The sequence below is a fragment of the Acanthochromis polyacanthus genome, chromosome 5 (genome assembly GCF_021347895.1).
Source record: "Acanthochromis polyacanthus isolate Apoly-LR-REF ecotype Palm Island chromosome 5, KAUST_Apoly_ChrSc, whole genome shotgun sequence".
Taxonomy (NCBI): domain Eukaryota; kingdom Metazoa; phylum Chordata; class Actinopteri; family Pomacentridae; genus Acanthochromis; species Acanthochromis polyacanthus.
In genome coordinates, this window is record NC_067117.1 from 19477716 (window position 1) to 19502815 (window position 25100).

Genomic DNA, 25100 nt, shown 5'->3' on the forward strand with positions numbered 1-25100 from the left:
GAAAACACTTGTATTGGTCACCTTTAGTATGAGTAAAGGAGCTGAACAGGAATCAGTTGTCTTCCAAGTTGGAGGTTTTGGTTATTTCCCTTATGATTTATGAGCTTGACTCTGAATCAAAATGTTTGATTGTCTCCTCAGTTCCAATCAAACCTGAACAAACCACATGCACAGTTACTCTAAAGCAAGTTTTTGAATGTCCTAAACATATCAACAGGATTGCTGGTGATGGATGATTGTGAATATATAATGTTAAATGTAAGGTTTTTGTGATATACTGCAAATGATATTTTGCCAACATGATAATGTAAATAATACTAATGTCACTGTCTGGTCCACACTCCAACATAGCCAGGGGTTTTAACGACCAATGTTCAGCCTTGTGGATCTTTTATCAGTTTCATCTGTTTGTCTTTTCATTAACCAACCATCTAGTGTAATTGCTCTTTTTTGTCTGCTTTTGTTCAGTTATTACAGTCTCTTCACTTCCTTATACTTGTCTTTTGTGTTTAATTTGCCTAAAAATAGACAAAGCGCACTATTAACAAAGATGATACGGACTGAAACATTTTTTTTCTAATTTTCAATAGATTTCACAACAATGTGGTTGTGACTTTTTTTGGCCACAATAATCATGGAGAGAAAATGTAATACATAAATGCCTAAAATGTGAAAACTAGTGCCATTTGCTGAATTATTCGTTTTGCTTTCAGTGGTCACATTATCTCATTGTGGCATGAGTCTGTGTCCTTGAAAAGCTCAGAGCTTTTATGTTTTTCAATATATGAAACTTCTGAAAAAGCTTTGGTGGGATATTTGCTTATGTACTACAAATTATGTCCACATTATTCCCAACATGTTCTTTTTTGTATTTTTTCAAAAGCATACACCAAGCTGTGTCCATGCCAGTCAAATTTTATATCAACTTGTGTAAGTAGAGTAAGTATTAACAAGGTATGTATATAATATTTAGCGGGGTTTGCTCAGTGAAATTTTGTGTTTTGTCTCTTCTTGTAAATAATTTACAATGGTTATTAGTCACTGACACTGGTTTATTTACTATATTTATCATATGTGCATTGATACCATTTAACTTTTTAAATATCACATTAATACTGGTTTAAAATGGCTCCTCTGTGTGGTAGTGCATATTTATTTATTCAGTTATCACTTTAAGGTAGCTGAAAGGAAAAATTATCCAGGTGACTGCATTAAACCTCAGGTGTTTGGCACCCATGTGAAGTTCAGTTTAATGCTTCATAGGACAAATGGCTTAAACATCCAAATGCAGTGATTGTGCTTTGAGCATGTAAAATAAATGGGAGGCACTTGTTTGACAGAAAAGGACATTTCATTGGTCTGGTGCAGACATGGTACAAAGACTTTTCAACACTCCAAACACACACCTACTCTTAATTTATTTGCCTGAGCAGTTCCAAGACTGGATTCCTTCAACAACACAGACTTACCTGAACCTTCAGCAAACACACTCGACCAGCTGACAGGAGGAAGACATGACTTTAGACTACCGAATTCTAGTTACCATTTCATCATAGGTAAAAACACTTGGCACTTTTGATTGTCAAAAAAACACAGAAATTGCTCAGTTACTTTATCCTTTTTCGTCATACAATAATACAAATATTACAGGACAGGAGACATGTTGCAGTGCTTGTGCAGGTGTGGTAGCTAACTGGCAGGAGGAGGTAAACATGTAGCACTGAATCTGGAAGTCCAAACAGCCCCCGCATACACACAGACACACACATTGATGCTTGATGTATCTCCAGAGTCCATGCAGGTTCCTTGCAAATACCAGAAAAACTGCAGTCAAGGTGGATAAAGACGGCTTGTAGCCATGAGATGCAGACACTGTGATTCACCTCTCTTAAGGTGGTATGAATAAAACTTGAACAATGACAACAACTGAAAAGTAGTGTATTGTAGAATATTTCTGTGAATCCCGAGACTCAACCTTTGATAAACATGTAGATCATAATAAATGCAAAACTATTCATTTCTGCTCTTTTATATAAAAAACAACTTCAGTATGCAGCATGCCTATATGAATTCTTATTTATTTTCTTTCAAATCTACAAGGTTCACAAAGATAGGAGCTAGGGCTTAGATCTGTGGTGCAGTGTGTGTGCGGGGGGCCAGAGGCAGTCGCTTTCTCCCTCTACTCATCATCCTTGTCTTTGGCACCATGTTTGAGGATGCGGGTGAACTCTGCGTAGTTGAAGTTGCCCTTCTTGTCGATGGGCGCCTCGCGGAACAGCTCGTCCACTTCTTCGTCTGTGAAGCGATCGCCCATGGTGGTCAGCAGCTCCCTCAGATGGTCCTCATGGATCACACCTTTGGACACAAATATTCAGAGGTGAAGATCCAAACACTGACTGTGTGATGAGCTGTGTGTTTGGCGTGTGTTTTGCTCATAGTGACTCACCAGATCCCTCCTCATCAAAGCAGGCGAAGGCGTTGCGGATGACGTCCTCGGGGTCCGTTCCGTTGAGCCTCTCTCCAAACATGGTGAGGAACATGGTGAAGTTAATGGGCCCTGGTGCCTCACTCATCATCCCCTCCAGGTATTCATCAGAGGGGTTCTTACCTGAGGAAGGATGACATCATATTATGTTCTGAGTATCTCCCTCTCCTGAGACATGAATAATAACAGGAAGTGCTATATATGCTTCATCTTCTGTAGGTGCAATAAACAATGTTCAACACATTGGCGATAATGCAGTCCAACCAATAAAAAGCACCTTTACTTACATAATAGGTTCACTTGTTTCTTTAAATTCATTTTGATGTGAAAAAAAAGACATTGGACTCACTACAGGACTGCATAGAAACACTATTCAAGCCAAACATTGTCAATAAAGCAGCAGTCTTCTGTCTTAATAGATTCATAAAAGGGCAATCCAGGGATTTTGCATTGTATTGTATCTCCATAAATTCCTGTGTCTTTTCAATGACTAACTCTTTTTTTCATAAGTTCACAGGACTTTTCTTTTTGATCTCAAAGCCTAAAGTAAGAAAAAGAATATAATCTTGATTCTTCATCAGAACTGGGAGCTCTGTAAGCAGAATAATACAGAATGTAGTCTGAAACATCTTTCTATGAATGGTATTCTTTGTGTCCAATAAAGTAAAACTTACTTCTTTCTAAGTGGTGACACATTTCTGCATTTGAACCTCACATCTACACTTTTAGCCATTAAAAATGAGAACAAAGCTGTTTACCCAGAGAGGCCAACATGTCATGGAGATCCTCCTTGTCGATGAACCCATCTCTGTTCTGGTCAATCATGTTGAACGCCTCCTTGAACTCTTGGATCTGAGACTGGTCAAACATGGCGAAGACATTGGAGGTTGCTCTCTGAGGGCGCTTCTTGGTGGTCTTTCCCTTGGCACGTTTGCTGGACATGGTGGCGGCTGGATGTGGACCTATGCACATAGTTATATGTTAAATTAAACTGTGCTGAAATTTCTCTGTGATTAAAACTTGCTTGGTGTTTACTTCTTGTTAACACAGCTTGACACAAATACTGATTTTAGCATTCATCTCAAAAAGATGAATGGAATTTGATCTATATTTTGCCTTGCAGTGTTAAAAGCTGCAGCACTGCAATCATTTAGCACTCATTCCCTCTCTTGCTTGCCCCATGCAGGTGAATTTTTTTTCTCTCACTTCCTCCAGAGAGAGAATCACATTCTCTCTAAATGTCAGGTTCTGTGATGGGTGTGAAAATGACATGTCTCCACAGTGCACACCGCAGCTAACTTCAGATCTTTCCCGAATTAGACCTGTCACTCATATTCAGGCCTGCAAGGATTTGTCATTTGTGTGCGCGTGTGGGCTTGCTTTGCTACCTTTGTGAGAACCAATTCTGAGTCAGAGCCATTGTCGTGGGGACAAGTCACAGTTTGCGATGCTGGCTCTCACAACTTTAATGGACAATCTGAGGGTAAAGACATGGTTTTACGGCTATGGTTAGAATTAGAATTGAGGTGAAGGCACTATTCTATGATTGTGTTTTACCCTGAAGACAATAGGGCAACAGCAGACAGAGGACCGAGAGGCACCCTGGTTTGTTCAGGAGGGAACAGGTGAATGTGGCTGATGAGTCACACAGAAGTATGACATAATGTCCCAGGAGGAGGCACTGAGGTGATGTGAACACTGCATGATACTAACAGTTCATTTACTGTGACAAGACTGCGCCCCTTTTTACAATGTATTCTTGGGATGTTATTTTCTTATCAGTTGCTAGTCTTTCATTTTCTCCTTGACAGTCAAAATAGCATCTTTCAAAAGGATACTTCTGTCTGTGGCTATATTTTTTCTTAATTTTTCCAAAATTCTCCTCACGTAAATCTGTCAATAAATGACCAGAATGGCTACAAAATCCAGCTTAGCATTTGTATTTTTATCTGTATTATTTAAAACCTTTAAATATAAAAACAACTGATAAAAGAAGTACATTTTTTTTAAAAAGTCAGTACAAAGTAAGAAGTATATATAAGAATGTGCTTGCACACTACAGTAATATCCATATAAACATGCATCCCAACGACTTATAAATAGCTCTTTGCTGTCCCATATTCTCCAAATCTCTTTCTCAAAGGGCATTGTCTGTGTAACAGTGTCTGTCATCATATTTAATGGGCTGGAGCAGTCCTAAATTTCTGTGTCTGCTGCTGCTGTTGCCTGGATGATTCACAAAAGCCTCACAGAAAAGCTAGTGAAGGCAGGTTTGCCTATCTTCATGGTCTTTTATCTCTTTTTCCCCGAGTATAATATTTCTTCCTCTGTTGAGTTCTATACAAATGAATGCAGTTGTATCACTATGATATAAATGTAACTTTTATTGCTAATGCAAATCAGTATGGCTGGTCCAGGTTCAGTCGAAGATTCTAATCTTAATGAATAGCTTGACTGTCCACAGAAGCATTTACTCAAAGACATGCTTGGGTTCTCAGTATAAAAAGTACAGGAAGGGAATTCATGTACCTTTGTGGCATATGAAACAAACACCGTTTCTCTCATTCTTTCCGTCACCACAGACACACTTTGGCTCGGCCTTCCCTTTCATTTGGCTACTGTTTGGCCGCCTCAGTGCCTTCATGTGCCAGAAAAATGAAGAAATCTGGAAGGTGTGTTCTGTTGGCCTAAAGCCTTTTCATTCTCCCTCTCTCTTACAGTCACTGAGGAAGCTGGAAACAAAACAGCGTCTCGCTCCACTTTAAGATTTCAGGAACAGAGGAATTCCTCAATCTGATTAGGGCTTCTCTCTCTCCCGCCTACAAGATAAAGTCGTCTCACAATATACCACAGTTTCTCTATGCAGCCATTAGCAGCTGCTTACAATTGTGTGGCCTTAAGAGAATTCGTTGGAGTCCAAATTAAGTGGCTCCAATGTAAATAATCCAATTTGACACACTGGAATTTTCTTATCAGTTATTGTGCATTCTTGTTTGGCTCTGTAATGAAAGAGTTTAGCTGGTGTTTAGCTCAACATGTCTGTTTGAAATTAGATCAGTCTAGACTTCTGAAAGAGTCTTTGATTGTGAGATTAATTCAGATTTACACTTTCAGGGTGCAAGAAAAAAATATTATTTCGTCTGACGCCTGAGCAACAGTCAAAATCTGAATTCTCTGCAGAATGAATCAACAATGATTCACAAAAAAGGAGGAGAACAACTATTTTTGACCTCAGAGACGTAAGCATCTGGCTGACGTGTATTAGCTTGGCTTGTGCTGACAATTGCATTTGTTCTCTGGTTGCCACAGCTCCTCTGTGGACCCTTTTATCCGCTGAGGGATGAAAAAGCTCCTCTGTCCCTCTATTCAACAAGAACACACACTTTGATATCACCAAACAGTCAGCCTGTCATCCCTCACTCCCACTGCAGGTCGTGCAGGTCACTGCTACTGTGGTGACGACTGAGAGACCAACGGTCAGGTATTCCAAAACCAAACAGAAGGAAGAGGAATGTAAGCTCTCATCACCTATAAAAAGACAGCATCAGAGGTCTGTGTATGTGTGTGTGTGTGTGTGTGTGTGTGTGTGTGTGTGTGTGTGTGTGTGTGTGTGTGTGTGTGTGTTTAAGAGAGTGTCAGCGAGACAGGTCTAAATGGGTCACCAGCATTCAGAAATTCCTGTGTTTAATGTGCCGTAGTGATGACATGGAAGTAAACACACACGCATACAGTACATTCACACTGCTCAATCACTCACAGGTCCAGGGTAAACATCCTCTCCAGGTTTCTCTTTATCTTGATTAACAGACGAACAGCTCTATTAAAGCTCATCTGTCACTTTTAATCAAAGATCCACTTCAGAAGCTCTCTACAACTCTGTCCTTCCCTTCTCTCTCTCAGCACTGACAGTTCAGTATTGTACCACAGAGAATGAACGCCCCCCCCCCGCCCCCATCCACTTAAAACACATCAGATAAATGGTTTAGCTTGAAGAAATGTGTATTCTAAGTGTGTAATCCAGTTTTAGAAACAGCTTTCATTCTCACCTTGGCTTCAAGTAGAAATATTTGGGAGTACTTCACACTCCTTTTGTCTGGTTCCGACGCAGCAGTGGGAAGGGAAGCAGCCAGTCGTACTGAAAAGTTTGCCTAAAGAATCAGACTCCCAGTTTGTCCCTCCCATTTCTACCCCGGCCAATGGAGAGACCAGTCTGTCCCATACAAAGACATCCCAGGCCAGGCCATTTCTCCATACAAGGCAAAAGAATGCACAGGCTGCAGCTTGTTACTGCCACAGACGCCGCTCGGGATGTTTGGGGAAAAGACAGAAATGACAGGAACTACGATAAGGCTGCCTTATTTAGAGAAAAGGGCCTAAACATTTAGAGGCTCTGTATGGTGGAGTGTGGAAACATCGGGGAGAGAGTTGAGCAGATGCAGAGCAGTTTTGAAAGGCAGTGTTGCTGTTGTCAGACTATGGGCTTCCTTAAATAGGCAGTGAGGCTGGCCATCACTGAGGCCTGAATGTAAAAGAAGCATCCAAAATTATGTCATGGAAGCAATATCTGTTTCATGGTTGTTCACTTTCTTCCCATCGTGTTTTATTAAAGAAGCATACAGGAAAAACCCGTCACACAATAATTCAATGAAAAATATTTACTTTGATAGCATCTATTTACTCTAACAAAGCTCTAAATCTTATCTGTAATTTTTTTCCTCTTAGGCATTAAATTAAATACTGTCTGGAAGACAAGAATTCATGTGTAAGATGTTCATCTCCTCCATTGGGCAACACATACTGCAATTTTTTGCAATAGAAATCTTTTTATCATCATTATTATTTTTTTAACAATAAAACCAACACTCTTTCTATGGTTTGTCCATTATATAGGTTTGATGCACCAAATAGGTTAGTGTGTCTGATCTAAATGTAAAAGCAGAATTCATTTTTTTTAATTAGTTGGAGGGATCATAATTAAATTATTACAACTGCCCAATTTCCTGTATTTGGATTATAGATTACTGATTACTGCAAGTCCTTTAAATACGTCTTTGGGAGTAAAAGAAAGAGAGCAAAATAATACCTTATAATACAATATGGAGTATTGTATTTAGAGATGCAACAAGTTCATAGTTGAATAAACATTCAAAAGAACAGTATTTTTCATTGAACTGAAGTTATTAAAGTTTAGTTTCATATCCCCAAAGTATGGAAGCTTTAAAGGTCCATACTTTGGCAAAGAAATGAGACTTCTCTTTTTAATGAAGATCTTTGCAGTGCAGTGATGCCCTCTGCTGGACCAAACAAGTCATCATTTCTGAAATCGTGAAATTCGATCTTTAGATAAATAAAGAACAGAAAATGTGTTTGAGGGGTGTGAAATAGTTCATTCTCGTTGTATATATGAAGTTATGAGGAAAGTGTAATGATTAAGCAAGTGGTTTTATTTTTATCACATTCATAAAAATCAGAATAAAACTGTCATATCTCCGATTCTATGTTTTTCTTTGATGGAAGTTTCAAGGAGAGTTGTGGGTGTTAGCTTTGTGGATTCCCTTGATGGAAAGCGTCCATCCAAAGTCTGACTTCACCTCAACAACAGCTAACTAGAATTATACCAGAGGTGGACTGGAGTGAAAACATTTTTCTGTATGTAGTGTTGGATGGACCCATTCATCATGTGGCATACAGTAGACAGGGGCGTGAAACTGCCCAAATAATATGCTACTGAAAGGTGTAGATTTTCAGGGGAAGGCAGGAAATAATACAAAATGCCTGGGCTGGTTACTGCATTATATTTCATTATATTTGGATTTGTCACTTGGTGTCTGACATTCCAACCATAAACTGATGCAGATATGGTACAAATTAGTGCTTAAAAACAACCAGAATGCAAGACCTCCAAGCAATCTGTCCTTCCATATGTGTAAACCCACATCCATGTACTACTGCTCTGAAATATTTGACGTAATCTTAATTCAGTTAGCAGGACCACTATTTTAAAGCAGCTTACCTGGATATGGTTAAAACTTTTAGATTCAAAACAGGAGTTTCTTGTCTTCAAACATGCTTTATAGAGAGGTGCGTTAACTTGGCCATTCAGTAACTTTTGAGAGTACTTTTGTTTTTTACCACACACAAAGAACCATGTTTGAGGGGACTGTATTCTTTTTTGGGTCAAAACTCAGACAATTTCTAAGGTGTTTGGAGCTGACTTGTTTTCATTTATAAGAGACTGCCCTCAGACATCTTACCCATCGACAGACAAAACCAATGTTTGACCGAGAGCACCAAGATAATAATGGAATACCTACAGATTTCACCAACTAAATAAAACATATTTAATGTCTATTACTCTGACAAATGAGAATCCGAAAGAATACTCCTTATGCATCGCTGAACGCTTTGTTTACTATTTAGAGTTGAAGGCGGGTCAGTTTTAATATCATGTTTCTCATTGGCTGCTGGTCTGACTGACGTGTTAATGCGCATGTGCAGTATACTGGGAAGCTGGCTGGTCTCAAACTGAAAAGCGACACGAAAGGTAAGCTGCTCTCCTCTCTGCCATCTCCATTAGACAAAGAAAAATACATCGTCTGTTTTTTCTTTAACAATTATTAAAATGTTTTGTAGCTAAAGGTGGAAGAGTTTTACCAGTTTGTAATTTTTTTCTTGTTGTAACTTACTCACATCGTTTTACAAGGTTGTCGTAAAGATGATTCAATCCCGAATTCTATGACAACTAAAGTCATTCTTATAAATATTTCTAAAGTGTATGTGTAGCTTTTGGTTAAAAATAGCTTTTTATGTAGTTCTACAGCTTTTTAATTCACGGTAGAACAAACGTGTTTCTCCGTTTGTGTTTTTAGTGTCGAGAGTGGATGAACAGTGCACACAAACCCGTTGCGGAAGTTGTTTGAGTTCGGGGTGTCTCTGTCTAAATGGGTGTTTCAGTTACACCCGTCTTTAAAATGTGTATAACTTTTTATTTAATCCCTCAGAAAAGTCTAGATTGTTCAGTTTTAATGAGAGCTTTGCCACATGAGTTCTCCTGCACCCCAGGGGAGTGATTTTGCCACTGCTTCTGAGTCAGTGATGGGTGAGATAAGTATTATGCAATCACAAAATCTGACGTAAGAAACATTTTACTGTTTTTTTTTTGTTGTTTTTTTTGACACAAGGGCAGATATGCTCAATCCTATTGCATTAGAGTGAGGTAAACTGCTGTCTTCCTCGGAGGCAAAGCTCACTAAAAGCCACAACCTCTCTTGCCACATTCTTGCCTGGCTCCATCCAGGTAGTGATGTACACACACTAGTGAAAAATACAAGGGAAAACCTGAACCCCTTTATCCCCACAATTAGGGATCCAATGACTCTGTGTCCACTATGGGAGGTTATGTAATGGGCCTGCTTGTCCCCCTTGAAGGAGGGTCACTAGCAAATCAAAATGAGGGTCGATTGATGATGGATCCACCTCTTGATCCTATTACTGATGGAGTAATACTAATCCAGGACCAATAGGTCATATCTAATCATGATTACTGCTGACAGTATATTGTGAATTGATCATTTCAATATAAAAGTCCTGCCAGTCAGTTCTAGTGTTCAGCTGCAATGGTCAAAATACCCACCAAAAGTATGAGTGTAACACAAAGATGGACAACATGAATCTTGTACGACCATTGACGCAACTCTTCAAACCCTGGGTCAGAAGTGTTGCATAGCATATTTTATGAACTGCAGCCTTTGCAGTTTGTTAATTTGCATTGTTTCAAATTAAAATTTTGATTTAAAATTGATGATAAGACACATATTAACCAATATCAACCTAACTGAACAGCTCAGAGTAGATTTGGGACCAGTGTGCAGAATAGTGCTCTCCGCCACCATCAATAAAGCTCTAAATGAAAAAATATCTAGTAGAAGAAAAGTGTGTATCCCTCCAGTAGAACTCCAGTGACTTAAGGAATCAATCCCAAGAGATATTGAAGCTATTCAATATCTGTGTGAATTTCTCTTTGGAGATCAATAAAGTATCTATCTGTTCTGACAGCACACAGTGCTCACTCATCTTACTAGATCTCTTGAATTGGTCATAATAATCTTGCTAAGAATTTGTTGCCTTTTCTTTTTCATATAATTTTCAGTTGAATATCTTTTGACATTAAAGAGTTCACGTAAGCGTCCATTAACTGATTTTTAACAATATTTAGGATATTTTACAGTCTAAAGAATTATTAGACCAACAGGAAAAAATGAAAGTATCGTTAGTAATTTAAATAATCTGCATTTGCAGGTTTGGAGTCATAATTTTAAGTTTGAGTTCCTCAGTAAGCAGGAGTTACAGACATGAAGTAGAGAAATATTTATCTAAGGGATGAGTATAGAAACTTACTAAACTGAAAACAATATGAACAATAGATCAAATATTTGATCTATCGCTGTTAACCCTTCATCTTTCCCCTCTATGATCCATCTACTACTCTTACTGCAGGATTTTGTTCTTTCCTTTTTCCCCAGTGCAGCTGATTTGAAGGTATTAATGAAGTATTACTCTAAATACATACATTCATACAGAATTTTAAAACATAAATAAATGGGAAGGGACAGTGGAAATGTCCGTAAGCCATGAGCTACACACCCATTTTACGTTTGTGTTGCTAGATGAGCCACATGATCATTGACGCGAATGACTAATCTGCTGTTAGACTGTTTTCCACTTAGCCCTACCTTTTTTTAGTGTTTTCCTCAAGAGGCTGCCCAGACAGTGATATCCATCCAAATTTGCTAATTATTTGCTTGAGTTCCTCCAAGTTGGTAGGGATTATGAAGGCTTTTCCAGTGTTGGTAGAGCATGACTGCTGGAGAGTCCCCTCATCTTTGATGGCCCAGAGAGCTGTGGTCATTCCCAGAAACAGTGTGGTCGATCAGTTTGTGTGTGTGTGCGTTTTCATGCCAAGCGTGTATGAATAGCCTGTCCAAGCCTTCTAGAAACTGCTGGTCTGGCTGTCATGTGCAGCACAAGTGGGGAAGTATGAATTCAATGCGACAGGAGGGTGTGTATATGTGGTGTGTGCTTGTCAAATTGCGTGAGATAGAGGAAGCATTAGTGTGTGAGTGAAAATACTGGGACTCTCTCATAGATTGCTATATTTTGTTTGCTAGCTCAGAATAGAGAGCGCTAGAGTGCTGTCATCACTGATGGCCGCTGATCAAGTGGAAAGTCAGATGTAACTTAGTCTGAGATGTATCACAGTGAACAAAATGTAGCCTGAAATCCACCGACAGATATTGGGGGGAGGGGAGCTTCAGCCTTGAGAGCCAGGCGAGCATTATGAGGAATGGAGCTGACAAGTTTCTCAGGTAGACATGGTGGTAAGGTTCCTTGACACAGTTCCTGTAACTGGACAAGCCTTCAAAGTGGTGCTGTATGGCGGAGGGGAGGTCAGGGGAGCACAGCCTGGTTGGGAAGGGACATCTGCATCCTTCTCTGTGGGTAAGACGTGAGACCACTAATACAGACTTTGAACATATTATAGACAGCTGTATGTATGTGTTCCATGAAACATCCCTTTTTTGTTTTGTTTGGGGTTTTTCTCAGGAATTTGAATTAAATACAATAACTAAATCCATGATCTAAAAAGAGTTTATTGGCTATTATTGGTTATTGGAAATGTCAGGACTCAGTTGAGTTTGCCGGATCCTAGCAAATATTGTCTGCTGTCATCAATTTCCCCAATTAGTTTGTGTCATTTAAGACTAAATATTAAAAACTTTACAAAAATAACATTTACTGTGGAGCTCCTGTGTTGATTTATTCACCACTGGGTATTTTATTAGCTTTTTCTAGCTAATGTTCTAGCATGATGTTGAAAGCTGCTCTTCTGGCCTCTGGTTTCTGACTTCAGTTTGTTACAGAATCATATTTTTCACTTCAGAGGGTCCTTTTTAAAAGTGAAAATAGAATCACGAGGTAACAGGTTATTCTTTAAAGAAGTATTGTCTTGACAAGACTGGGTCTTGTAAGGCCACTTGAGGTAACATGCTTGTTTCTAAATCCCACAGAAGCTAATTTCACGGTTCAGCAAAGCTGATGCCAGTAGCAACTAGGTCAAAAGTGATAGTTGCAGTAGCCCTTGGCAAAGCTTGACTTCTTGACTCACTAAAGCCACTTGCTGGACGTGTTCTGACCTGCTGCAGAAAAAAAGATGCACCTAGGAGATAGTCTTTGATCTTTCCTTTTACCAAAAGTATCAACAAAATTCACTGTTTGTGATGTCTTTGGTCTCACACTTGCTTTAAGTGCAGACTCCTGTGGCCAGATAAGTCATAGTTTGCTCAGTGTCTATCTAGGATGAAACTCCACCTTGTGAACTTTTTCATATTAACGCCATGACTGGCCAAAATAATGTGAGTAGTTATTTGTCTGTGGCAAACGTCTAGATCGGTGTTCAGTAGATCTCATCTTAACTCTCAGCTGTCGAACTTTAGCCCACTGGACACGTTTAAGATCCTATTCTAAAGGTCAGGATGGTTTACTGAAAACATTAGAAAATGACTCTCTTGCAGTTTTTCAAGGGACACTCTCCTGTTTGGAGTAGTACTGTTTGAAGTTCCTTTGCCTGAAGCTCTTGAGATTTTTAATATTTTCTTCAGTGAATGATGTAGTGGGTTACAAGGACACAAGCATGTGCAAATATGCCTAATGTAGTGGAGGCTTTATGTGGCTTCTTGAATGCTATCTTTTTTTGTTTGGGTACTTGGATGGCCTTCAGAAGGTATGGTTCTACAACAGTGACTTTTGCCATCGGTAACTGGATATCAGTTTTGCAGAGTACTGCTGAAATTGTGAAAAAAGAATTCAGGAACTGCAGTCAAACTGCTGACTACAAAAATATAATACTTCAACCACAGCAGACACCGTGTCATGCTGCTCAGCCTCCCCAGTTCTCACTTGCTGCTCTTTGTTTCCAGTCCCAAACCATGAATATTGTGGGCCAGTTGGCAGAGACGGTGTTTGTGACGGTGAAGGAGCTGTACCGTGGCCTTAACCCCGCCACTCTCACAGGAGGAATCGATGTCATCGTGGTGCGACAGCCTGATGGATCTTTCCAGTGTTCCCCCTTTCACGTCCGTTTTGGCAAGCTTGGAGTGTTGCGGTCCAAGGAGAAAATTGTCAGTGTTTTCTTTGCCGTATTTGTTTATTCGTTGTTGCTGCATACAGCAGTCTGTCTTCTCTTGGGAAATCATTAACACATACGGTCTATGTTGTGATTGTAGGTGGACATTGAAATAAATGGAGAATCTGTTGATCTACACATGAAGCTTGGTGACAATGGAGAAGCTTTTTTTGTGGAACAAAATGAAAACATGGAGGTGAGATGACAAGCATTAATGGCCATTTCTTTAACCTCTTAAAATTATCTATATTTTTTTTCCAAATCTTCTGTACTTTTATAATCTATATACATATTATCCTTCTCTGTCTCAGGTCCCAGCCCACCTGTGCACCTCCCCAATTCCTCTTGAGGGCCATGAGGACTTAGAGGAGACCACTGAGGGATCCTCTATCATTGCCCGCAAAAAGAAACGCCGCCGCAAACGTATTCGCTCTGATAACCACCTGAGAGAAGAAGCCAACTCTTCATCAGATGAGAGAGAAGAGAGAGAAAGAGAGATGAGAAACTGATCAGGCTCAACTGGAGAGTCCTGGTTTAGAGGAGCTTACCACACCACTGCAAGACAGGTAAGCACTGTTGAGTTTTTTAGGTGAAGGGGCTGTTTAAAACACATTTAGAGCTCTGCAAATTGGAAATTGCTGACTCTATGGTCCTTTCTTTCGACCTCAGTAAGAGATGGATTTTATGACTGATTGCGCTTGAGATGCTTTTGTAAATAAGGCCCTGATTTGTCTCAGTATTTAAGGTGTTGTTGGGGCTGAAATCACCAGACATCACCATCTGCATTTATTACCCTATATTCTCTCTCTCAACACGCTTTTTAAAATTTAGTGTAATAATACTTTTACTGGCCAGGAGTAATTAGAAAGCATACTGCTCTGCTGTCTTTCCTCTTCACTGAATGCTCTTACATGCAAAGTTGCAGTTAAGCATTTAAAGCTGCACATTTTCTGGTCTCGTCTTGGTAAAGGTGGTATGGAATTTCCACATGTCTGCAATCCTTACATTCTTTGCACAAGTCAGACCCTGTCAGAACAAACCAACAGGCAGAAAGCAGCTGGAAACTGCATAAGGCTGTGATGTTGCTTCTCCATGGTGTTGTCAATATAAGCAATCCGTTACAGGGAGTGGTAGGGTTCAGTGTTTTTATAAAATGATGTATTGGAGCTTTACCGATAGTTATTTGAGATATTTTCTCATCTGTGTGTTGAAGTAAATCGGTGTACTATTCGCTGTCTGAGGAGCCAAATGAAGAGATGGGGGCCACACAGACCAGAGACACTTCATCCACACTCAGACGGAGAGCCATCAGCTTCAGAAAAGTGAGAGACGTTCACCTCTACAATAAATTTAGACCCTCCAGAAAACGCGATTATGCGATCGCATGAATTCCAGCATTAATCACCAAATGCCGCTGATTATGCAGGGGTCAATTATTTCCCAAAAGGCCGCATAATCCCCGCAAAACAGCGCATAATTCCCGCAGAATCTCACATTCCATGAAAAAAAAGAGAAATATGCGGGTCCGCTTGATTTCACAATTTCCGCATAAAATGAGAAAATTATAACCAATATAAATGGAGTTGTGAGTGAGTTTTTATGTGACGCCCAGCCTGACCTCCATCAGTTTGCGCATTCACACACACACTAGAAGCACAAACTGATGCGGAGCGCGGCGCCAGTGTTGCCTACTTAGCGACTTTCTCGCTAAATCTAGCGACTTTCTAAAGCGTCCTAGCGACTTTTTTGTCAAAAGCAACTAGCCACAAATCTAGCGACTTCTTTTTTGGAGACTGACAGGAAAACTCGCATCATTCTGCAGTTACTGTTTTCAATGAACAGCTGGTGCTGCTGTGAGCTTCTCCCCGTCCCAAAGCACAGGCTGTCAGTCCACTAACCCGCAGTAGTCCCAGTGTCTGATTAGTGGACACATCCCTCTGCGGCCAGACGGCAGGTGAATCGCAATTATTTTGCATATTTCACAACTATTCGCATACTTTGCAACTTTCCGCAATTTCCCCGCATAAATGGGATAAAAACTCTGCATATTTATTTGCATAATCAAGGATTTTTGCCCGCGTTTTTCTGGAGGGTCTATAAATTCATGGACTTATTCATTTGTTTTTTAAGCAACGTCACCGGCAAGACCTTTGGAATCATACTTGAGGATATTTATTGATCCAGTGTCTTTTGCCATTGTAGTACTTCATGATTTTCTGTTTATCTCTCTATTTGACTTTCTCTTTCCCAGCAGCGTCTTCTACAGCCGATCATCTTCTCCTAAGAGCGACTCTGAGCTTCTGGTTAATCCCAAGAGTCATCTGAGCCTCGGATACAGTGGAACTGGGGAGGTTTTCCCACGGTATGGCAACATACACATACACTCACACTCAGAGATGATTTAAGGTGTACCTGTGCTATGCTAAAACTGTAGATTTGAGCTTCATGATGATGCTCTCTCTCAAACCTCTCACACTGCCTGTCACAGCTGTGTCAACCAGAGAAGACACCAGTGGAGCTGCAGGTCATCTCCCATTCGGGCAGTTCTCATTTTCGCACCATTGAGAGACAGGACTCCTTCGATATGAGCTATGAACCTGTGATCAGTTGTGGAAGAGTGGGCAGTGTGACCGTGGTCAAACCACAGCCAAGGACCCAATCCCTTGATTTAGGAAGCCTCTCCACACAAACTCCCCCTTTATCCAAAGAGAAAAACTCAAACATTGCCACTCTACCCCCAGTGACCTCTTCAAGTCTTGTGCATCATCAATGAATCTGGACTCAACGCCGGCACTCGAATCCAAATGGAGAACGAGGAGACAGGGACCTGATATCTAATTCAGTTAGCGATGGCGCTGATTCCTATGCTAGCAAAGGAAGTGTTGAGCATGTTAGCACTGTGACTGATACAGTCAGCTCTGGAAATAAAGATAGTGTGGTCAGTATGACCAAACCAAATGATGTACATTACCAGAGCAAAGACTGCACAGCCCCAGAAACAAGTCCAAGAAGGACAGATTTGTCAAATCTGCAACAACAAGCTGCCTTGTCTGAGCAAAGTGAACAGGGCTCCACCAGTAGTGCTCCAGTCAGCGAAGGGGACAGCGGAATAGAGCCTTACAGTGAGGGAGGGGAAGAGGACAATGTACCCGGTGTGACGGCTGGATCAGCAGGAGGCTCCCTTACTGAAAATACAACACCAAAAGCTGCAATGAGAGACACTGGGGCAAGCGTGATTACTGCAGAGGGGTTAGCAAATTCTTCAGAGGCGTCTTCCAAAGTGGAGCAACAGGACAAGAAAAGGGTGCAGCTTTTTTTTATTATTATTATTTTAATCTGTGTGCTTCTTTTAGACTAAAAGAAATTCCTGTGTATGTGTACTTTAAGTCAGTATTCATGTATCAATATGTCACAGGTAAACGTAATCACCATCTCGGACCAACGGACATTTACTTGGATGATCTGACCACGCTGGACCCTGAGGTGGCTGCACTTTACTTCCCCAAAAGGTAAATGTCCCACCACAGTGGATAAGCTTCACAAAAAATGATGTGTGGTTTTTGAACACCTATGACATCACTCGTTCCCACATTTTTCACTGTGATTGTTTTACATCAAAATGATAAGCCTGTAATTTTGTATATCTATTTGGTATTTTCCTTTGTCGAGAACAGTTGAAATTCAGTTATTTAGACTGTCTGGTGTATTTCCAGTGAGGCAGAGGGAGCATTTCAGCAGGGGGCAGAGCAGGGCTCCTTCTCAGGAAGCCAGTCACCCCAGTCAGTGGGGCAGCGGGGCAATGGACAGTGGTACTGAGTATCTGTCAGACTCCACTTCCTACAGCATGGATGTCAGCATGTCCCTTGTGGACAAGAAGGTGACACCAGCCAAATCACCAAAGGTAAGTGTGGCTGAATGTGTGCTGGGTTTCTGTGGCATATTGAGCTAGCTAGGTCCTGATGTAGCGCTTTCTCTTACTTCAGAAAGTTTATGGAGCACCTTGTGACATACCAGGATTTTACCAACAATCAGGAATCATTGAGGATCCAAGTCTTGTCATCTGCATAAACTCCAAGTAGGATTTTAAATATTTTTTTTGCAATGTATTTCTAAAATTACAAATCACACCCCTGAAGTTACTCATATTGCCATTTTCAACAAGGTTTGTCCCTGATTGTTCATCAACTGGCTTGATTTTCACAGCTATTACAACTGGGCCGTGGCAGCTCCAATGGTCTTGTCAATGACAACTTTCCAGAAGAACCTACCCAAGGTATTACATTGTTTTTAAAGTACATCACAGAAATGGTAACTGATTTTGCTCCTGTGTAAAAATATGTGATAGTATAAGACAGATAAGATTTAATTTATCTGATGATATTATGACAATAATATAATATTACTGTACTATGCTAAATATATATTTGTTGCCTTGTCTTTTTGTGTGTCAGAGTACAATAGAACGACTGGTTAAGGACAAGATGCCCAAAAAGTCTGGACGTGGTGGTTCTCCTGGAGACGGAGAGACATGGACAGCCAGGTAGGTGCTTAGAAACAGAGTTATGTTCAGTGTAGCAGCAAGAAAAGAATGCTACATGTTTGGACCTGTAATGTTTACTTACAACAGTCCTTTAAAAGGTGTGGCCTTGTTGCATAGGGTTGGTTCTACGCTCAGTTCATGAATGACATAAGAGGTATAAGAATGGTAGGATTAGGTGAGACATAGGTCTTTATCTGATGGTCACTTCAATGTTTTTTAAAGAAATGTCCACTCCTTGTTTTCAGCAAAAACAATCAAAGGAAGAGCAGGAGGAGCCACTGACAAATGTTTCTTCGACAGTTAAGTAAGTCACCTGTCTAAGAAATGACGTAACACAAGCTAACAAACCTCACATGCTGTGTTTCAGTTTGACCTGTTTCAGCCAGTCCTGCTGGTCCAAGATTTCAAGATTTCAAGAGTTTTATTGTCACATACTAGAAATTACATGAAGCAATTACTGGCAGTGAAATGGTTGCGTCTCTCATTCCCAACAACAGTGCAAAAAAAAAAAAGAACACACAACAATCAAGATAAAGTGTAAAAAGTACAAATGAGGTGGGTTGTGCAAAATGTTCAAGTTATTTGGAGTTTAAAAGTCTTATGGCCTGGGGGATGAAACTGTCTCTGAGCCTGCTGGTGCGGGCACCGATGCTGCGGTAACGACGGCCAGAAGGCAGCAGGCACAGCTGTTTCCAGCTTTAGAATGTTTTAACATACATATCTCAGGGCACTCTGATTAGTGGAAGAACTTACGGTGGTTTTTGTAATAACCATAAATGGGCAATTCTCTGAAAAATTATTTAATAATGTATGTATGGAATTGCCATTGAGGAAACCAACATTTTGGCCAGAACTGCTGGCTTTTGTTTATAGCTCACTGGTAGGATTAGCTATGGCCACAGGCATTACCAGAAGAGAATTGTTCATTTAGAAATTAGCCTATGTCATCATGGGCCTCATCCACTTCTATTTGTTCCATCAAATGGAACAAAGTTAGATTTTATACAGTCTTCTGAATTTATTTGAATTCAAGAATCTCTTTTTGGTTAAACACAATAGCTGAGGCAACACAAAGTAGCCCTCGTAGACCAGCCACTTAGCCTAGCCATGCTACACCCATGTTTCTGACGGCACAAGGGTCTAGGGAAGCTCGACAGGGAGGGAGGCGGGCTAAAAGGTTGTCTATCAAACCCTCTGCAGCAATTGGGTAGGTATACAACCAATCAACGCAACGAATAGGCTGACGTAGTTCCGAGAGCACCAGCGGATTGTGGCTAAGTCCCATTAGCTTCCCAACCAGCGGAGCCACGGAGCCAACTGGTATATTAAGGATTTGCCATATCCCGTCGGCATAAGTCCAAATACGTCTTTCTTCTCAATGAAACACTTCAGTGCCGCCCTTTGTTTATCTTTCAAGTTGAATTTTAGCTTCAAATCTTTAAGGGCTGTGGCCAAAGCCGAGTCGAAAGATAACCGTTTATTGTTTCTGTTAGAATCGTCACGCCTCTGTCGTCACTTAGTTACGCCCGCCTTCTGACTCTACACTTCATGGTGATTGGTCCAGCCAGTTTTAGGAGAATCCAGCCTCGAGCCTTATGGAGGGTAACTAGACCCACCCTGGCAGAGAATTAAATTTGTTGCCGTGGGTTGTCTAGCGCGGCTAGGCTACCAGCCACTGTCATTTCACTCTCTGTGCCTCTCTTATAACTTAAACTTGCAATTCTTTTATAATTTTCGCAAGAGGTGCACATCATTTTTAGATGGATCCTCTATCCACCTGTGTAGCATAGACATACATAGGCACCACAACACAAGAACTGATCATCTCGAGAATAATTATTTTTATTAGATTTTTGCTAACAAAGAGACAGAATTTTTTTTTTTTTTCAACTGTTGTTACCAGAATGCTGTTGTATGAATATCATATGTTATTATGTACATTGCACAGAGTAATCAGTCAATACATTTTCCAGAAAACTTGTCATGACACATGACTTTGCTTATTTGAAGATGTTGATTAAACATTCTCATTTAGACCATATTTCACTAGATGTGCAAAAGTTCAAATTATCATCCTCTAATGTGTATATACATAATAGCCTATTGTCATTTTGGAACCTATATTTTCTCTCTTTTGATCTCAGATTGAACCAAAGTAAATTAGATTCAACTTTATATTTATGGACAAGTACTAAGGCAATTGCAGAAGAGATTAAAAGGTGTATTACATGCAGTCTGAGTTCATACAGTGTGATACAATATGAACAAAGTGGTATGAATACAATAAGAATGTAGAGTGTTTCTTATTTTATGCACAAATCACCAAATAATCTGTGTTTTTGAGTTCTTAATATTGATTAATAAATATTACACTATTGCAGAGAGACATAACTCAAACACAAAGTAATAAAGTGTGCGTGTTGTTTCTTCAGAGCCACATTGGATGACATCGACAGTGACGAAGCAGCGGGGCTCGGCCGGAAAGCCATCATTCCTTCCAGTGTATCAACAGAAACTCTTAACGTCACTCAGTCTATCAGCCAGATGTACCGCAAATCACTGCGTCTGACCTCTAAACAGATTGTAAGAGACCAATTAACATACAAGCTCATACACGCAAAAACAGTCAGTTTGTGGTTTAATGTGTTCAACTGTCCTCTGCCACAACCAGGAGCATCTAAACCTCCGTGAAGGTGCCAACAAGGTTGTGTTCAGTGTGACCACACAATACCAGGGCACCTGTCGCTGTGAGGCTGCCATCTACCTGTGGAACTGGGACGATCGCGTGATCATATCTGACATAGACGGCACCATCACAAAGTAAAAACAACCAGGTTTCATAAAAATTATGGTGTCGAGGGAGACAGTTAACTCTGTGCACAAATAAGCAGACATTTCTGAATTCCCTGGATAGATCAGTTTTTATTATTATGCTTTGTATATATGTGAACTAATCATTTTTCATACATTTCCACACTATTTTAATAAGTTTTGACTTTCTGTCCCCTGCAGGTCTGATGCTCTGGGTCATATTTTACCTCAGTTTGGAAAAGACTGGACACACAAAGGCATTGCCAAACTCTACCACAAAATACACCAGTATGTGAAATTACTTAAAGTTAAATAGAAAATGCTGACTTCAAAATGTCCTGTCCAGTTGTTTTTCTTCCCTCAGAGGTTTCAAAGCCACAGCAAGCAAACAGATAAAATGATTCCTGCTCAAGATTTCACTCTATCATTGTAGCTGCAGCTGTCTAATCTGCACTGCCAGATGTGTTTCTGTTTCTCAGTGTTTTCATAGTCTGGTATTGTACAAATACAAAGGAAAAGACTATAGCACATACTGTGTGCACTGTTGACAGTGAGGTTAAAAGTGTTCAGGGACTTAATTCACTGCAATTGTAAGAAAAACTTGAAAGTTCCACATTTTTCATTAATCCCTTTTCTTAAAGTAAAATAGTTGTCCCTTTCCTTGCAGAAATGGATACAAGTTCTTGTATTGCTCAGCGCGGGCTATAGGTATGGCTGCTATCACTAAAGACTATCTGCAATGGGTCAATGACAAAGGCACTGTCCTCCCTAAAGGCCCTGTCCTGCTGGCCCCCAGCAGCCTCTTTTCAGCTCTGCACAGGTAACAAATACAAATATTGATCTTATAAACTCATTGTATTTACTTTTAATCTAAACTGAAGTAAAAGAATGTAGGATAAACCTGTGTAAAATGAAACAGTGCTACTGTGTTTGAGAGAAATTGCCGCTGGAGTTTAAAAATACATGTAATGTAACACTGACCCCTAGTGGCCACATCAAGTCTAACAAACACCAACAGTGAGCTATTATGCTGTATTAAATTCTTAAATGTTTGCAAGCAGACAAACATTTGAACAGATATTTCTTTTGACCATAACCTGTCCTAACCTGCAGAGAGGTGATTGAGAAGAAGCCGGAGGTGTTTAAAGTCGCCTGTCTGGGTGACATCAGAGACTTGTTCAACCCACAGAGGCAGCCTTTCTACGCAGCCTTCGGCAACAGGACTAACGTAAGCAATGCTGCAGACTGGCTCTTAGTACAGCAAAAGTATGAAGCAACAAGTGCTTCTTAAGTCAAAATTTTCCAGGTGCTACACTGCATGTGTGGTGGTAATATTAAGTACAACATGGATTTGTAGATTATGCCAGTTAGGAAAAAAAGCAAAAATCAAACCTATGTGTTTTTTTTTTTTAAAGATTTTTTGTTGTTGTTTATAAGCAGAAGAAGCAGTCGATGCCATGACAGACCATATCCACCATGAAACTGCAATGTACCATTGACAGTGTCAGAAAACACTGAATTAGATTTCCTGGGTTTTATAAGTAAAAACACAATTTAAGCCAAACTGTAAAATCTGCAGTGGGGAACTTTCCTTATCATTATTTTTTTTTTATAATTGATTTCTGGATCAAACATGTATGGCTCCATAGGTCGTAGGTGAGGTGTGCTTTAGCTGCAGGGAACAGTGGGTGCAGAGAGAAGCAGGGACTCTGTAGATATGTGTCCAAAGAGGAAGCAGCAGTTTAGAGATAATAACTTCTACCTTTACAACTTTGATACACAGAGATGAATTTTTGGTTTTTAAATCAATGGCTGGAGAGGGACTTATATCATTTATATTACTGCTTCATGTGATTTTTATTGTACACATTTTTCAGGATGCTTATGCCTATAAGCAGGTTGGAGTATCTGAAACCAAAATATTTACTGTCAACCCAAAGGGAGAGCTCATCCAGGAGAAGACTAAAGGCAACAAGTCCTCGTAAGTATCCAACAGACTCTGGGAGGAGAACGTGTTCCACTGAATATACACTACCAGTCAAAGGTTTGGACTCACCTTCTCCTTCAATGGTTTTCATTTTATTGCTTTATACAATGTAGAATAATACTGAAGACATCAAAACTATTAAAGAATACATATGGAATTATGTTCTAAATAAAAAAAATGTTAATCTTCAGTATTAATCTACAATGTAGAAAATAATACAAATAAATAAAAAGCCTTGAATGAGAAGGTGTATCCAAACTTTTGACAGGTAGTGTGTATCTGCTTTTATTTCCCATTTTTAATCACCTTTGTGTATAAAAATGCTTGAGTTTGGCGATTCCTGGTGGTTGTAAAAAGTGAGAATGAAAGGGCTGACAGCAACTTTGACTGCACAAAGTTTACACTTTACTATGAACAAAAACCAACACTATCAAGATAATTTAGCGTTAGAACAAATAACAAAAACTCTTCCGTGCAGCTTTAAGAATACCGAACGCATTTTCAGACACTAATTATCTTTTAAAAATGATTTTTGTGAAAATGTATTATTGGAATTTTGAGTCATTTTTATATAATTCTGTGTTTGTGTGTGTTTTCCAGCTACTGCCACCTGGGTGAGTTGGTGGAGCATTTCTTCCCTGTGCTGTCTGTTGAAGGCAGGGCATCCTTCGCTCTTGACTGTCCTGACTACAGCAGTTTCTCCTACTGGAAGGAGCCTTTGCCAGAAGTGGACCTGGATGCACTGCTGTAGACAAACATCCACCAAACCCACATACACCCAAATTAAGGCAAGCACTGCGGTGCCTCTTTATGAGCCAAATAAATAAACTAGAACATAACAAGGCAACTGCGCTCAAAAGTTGAAATAAATGATCTCATACTATGCACTACATTTTATAAATAAGTAAATAAATCATTATGCAATATTGGCTATGACTGTTAACACCATATTTTGCTGTTTGTGTGTAAAAATCCTACAGTGAACATGGCACAACTGGACAAATATGCCTTTGGACTGTTTGATGTTTAGTTACTGTATGTACCCATGTCATAATCAATCCAAAATATGATTTTTAATGCTTTTACTTTATTAGTTAAGTAGTAATTGGTGTCTAAAGCCTGAAAATGCCAAAAAGTTGAGAGCCCTGTTTGAAGCAGTGATGTGGCCAACTGAAACAAATGAGGTGACACACAACTAATCCTTTATTCAGTGGAGATCAGAGAGGTTTTCTGTTATTGGTAACAGATAATGTCTTTAGATTTGAGTTATGTGAAATGGGGGTTTGATGGTGCCAAGAAATCATTCATGGTTTTAGAAAGTTTTTGAAACGGTTTGGATTGTTGTAGAGTCTGATCAGTTCTGAGCATTGTTGGTTCTGTCGAGCACCAAGGTGTTTTCAAACCACACTTGAGTCAGGTGAGCGAAAACCCTTTGGAGCTCTGGATGGAAATACTAAATTTTAGTCCTGGGAGATGGCTGAATACAAAGTTAGTTGATAAGTTCAGTGGAATTATTTTTGTTTTAATACTTGAGGACTGATTAATTTGAGCAAATGATGATTGTAGAGTGTGTTTCACGTCTTCCTTTTAGGTATGACATTACCAGTTTTTCAAATGTTTGTTCACTACATGAATGAGGAAGTGCATCAGCCTGACTGTGGCTTTTATTCCAGATGTGCAAACAGACTGCGGACATGTTTTAGCTTTGCCTTTGTATTATATTGACACTGTTATATTTATTACCTCTCATCATCCAGCTTTGTGGAGATGCAATAAAGCTGAGGATATTTGCTGTTAGTTTTTAAACCAAATGTAAATAAATATAAATGAATGCCTTACTTCATCTGTTTTGTTTGTCCTTTGTTTTCATGTAAAATAATCTGTGTGATCTGTGGATCATTTGTGCATTTTTTCCCCTTAGAATATAAGATGTTTTTTTGCAATTTAAGAGGTGGTCGAAATTTGTAATCTTAACAGAATGTGTGTAAAAAAATCATAACATAATGGGGTGTGGGTGTGTTCTGGGGGACATGAACTGTTTTAAATAGTTTGGCAGACTTGGTGTAAGCAAATAGAGCCTAAATACAGTCAGACT

At 39.7% G+C, this 25100-nt stretch overlaps 1 protein-coding gene and 1 pseudogene across 1 annotated transcript; one reads left to right on the forward strand and one right to left on the reverse strand.

Moving 5' to 3' along the window:
- Positions 1–1393: 1393 nt before the first annotated feature.
- Positions 1394–6674, reverse strand: myl9b (myosin, light chain 9b, regulatory). Its single transcript, XM_022215165.2, has 4 exons — positions 6532–6674; positions 3244–3447; positions 2447–2608; positions 1394–2355 (listed from the first exon to the last, which is right to left on the reverse strand). The coding sequence occupies exons 2-4, from the start codon at positions 3425–3427 to the stop codon at positions 2180–2182; spliced, it is 522 nt and encodes a 173-aa protein (XP_022070857.1). The 5' UTR covers positions 3428–3447; positions 6532–6674; the 3' UTR covers positions 1394–2179.
- Positions 6675–8975: 2301 nt separating this feature from the next.
- Positions 8976–24843, forward strand: LOC110965965 (phosphatidate phosphatase LPIN2-like; annotated as a pseudogene).
- Positions 24844–25100: the final 257 nt, after the last annotated feature.

Excerpts from the sequence above, each read along its gene's own strand:
- myl9b (XM_022215165.2), bottom strand. The coding sequence starts at position 3,427 with ATGTCCAGCAAACGTGCCAAGGGAAAGACCACCAAGAAGCGCCCTCAG. Across the intron at positions 2,609-3,243 it reads TGACATGTTGGCCTCTCTGG|GTAAGAACCCCTCTGATGAA; the intron begins GTAAACAGCTTT and ends ATCCTTCCTCAG. Across the intron at positions 2,356-2,446 it reads CTTTGATGAGGAGGGATCTG|GTGTGATCCATGAGGACCAT; the intron begins GTGAGTCACTAT and ends TTGTGTCCAAAG.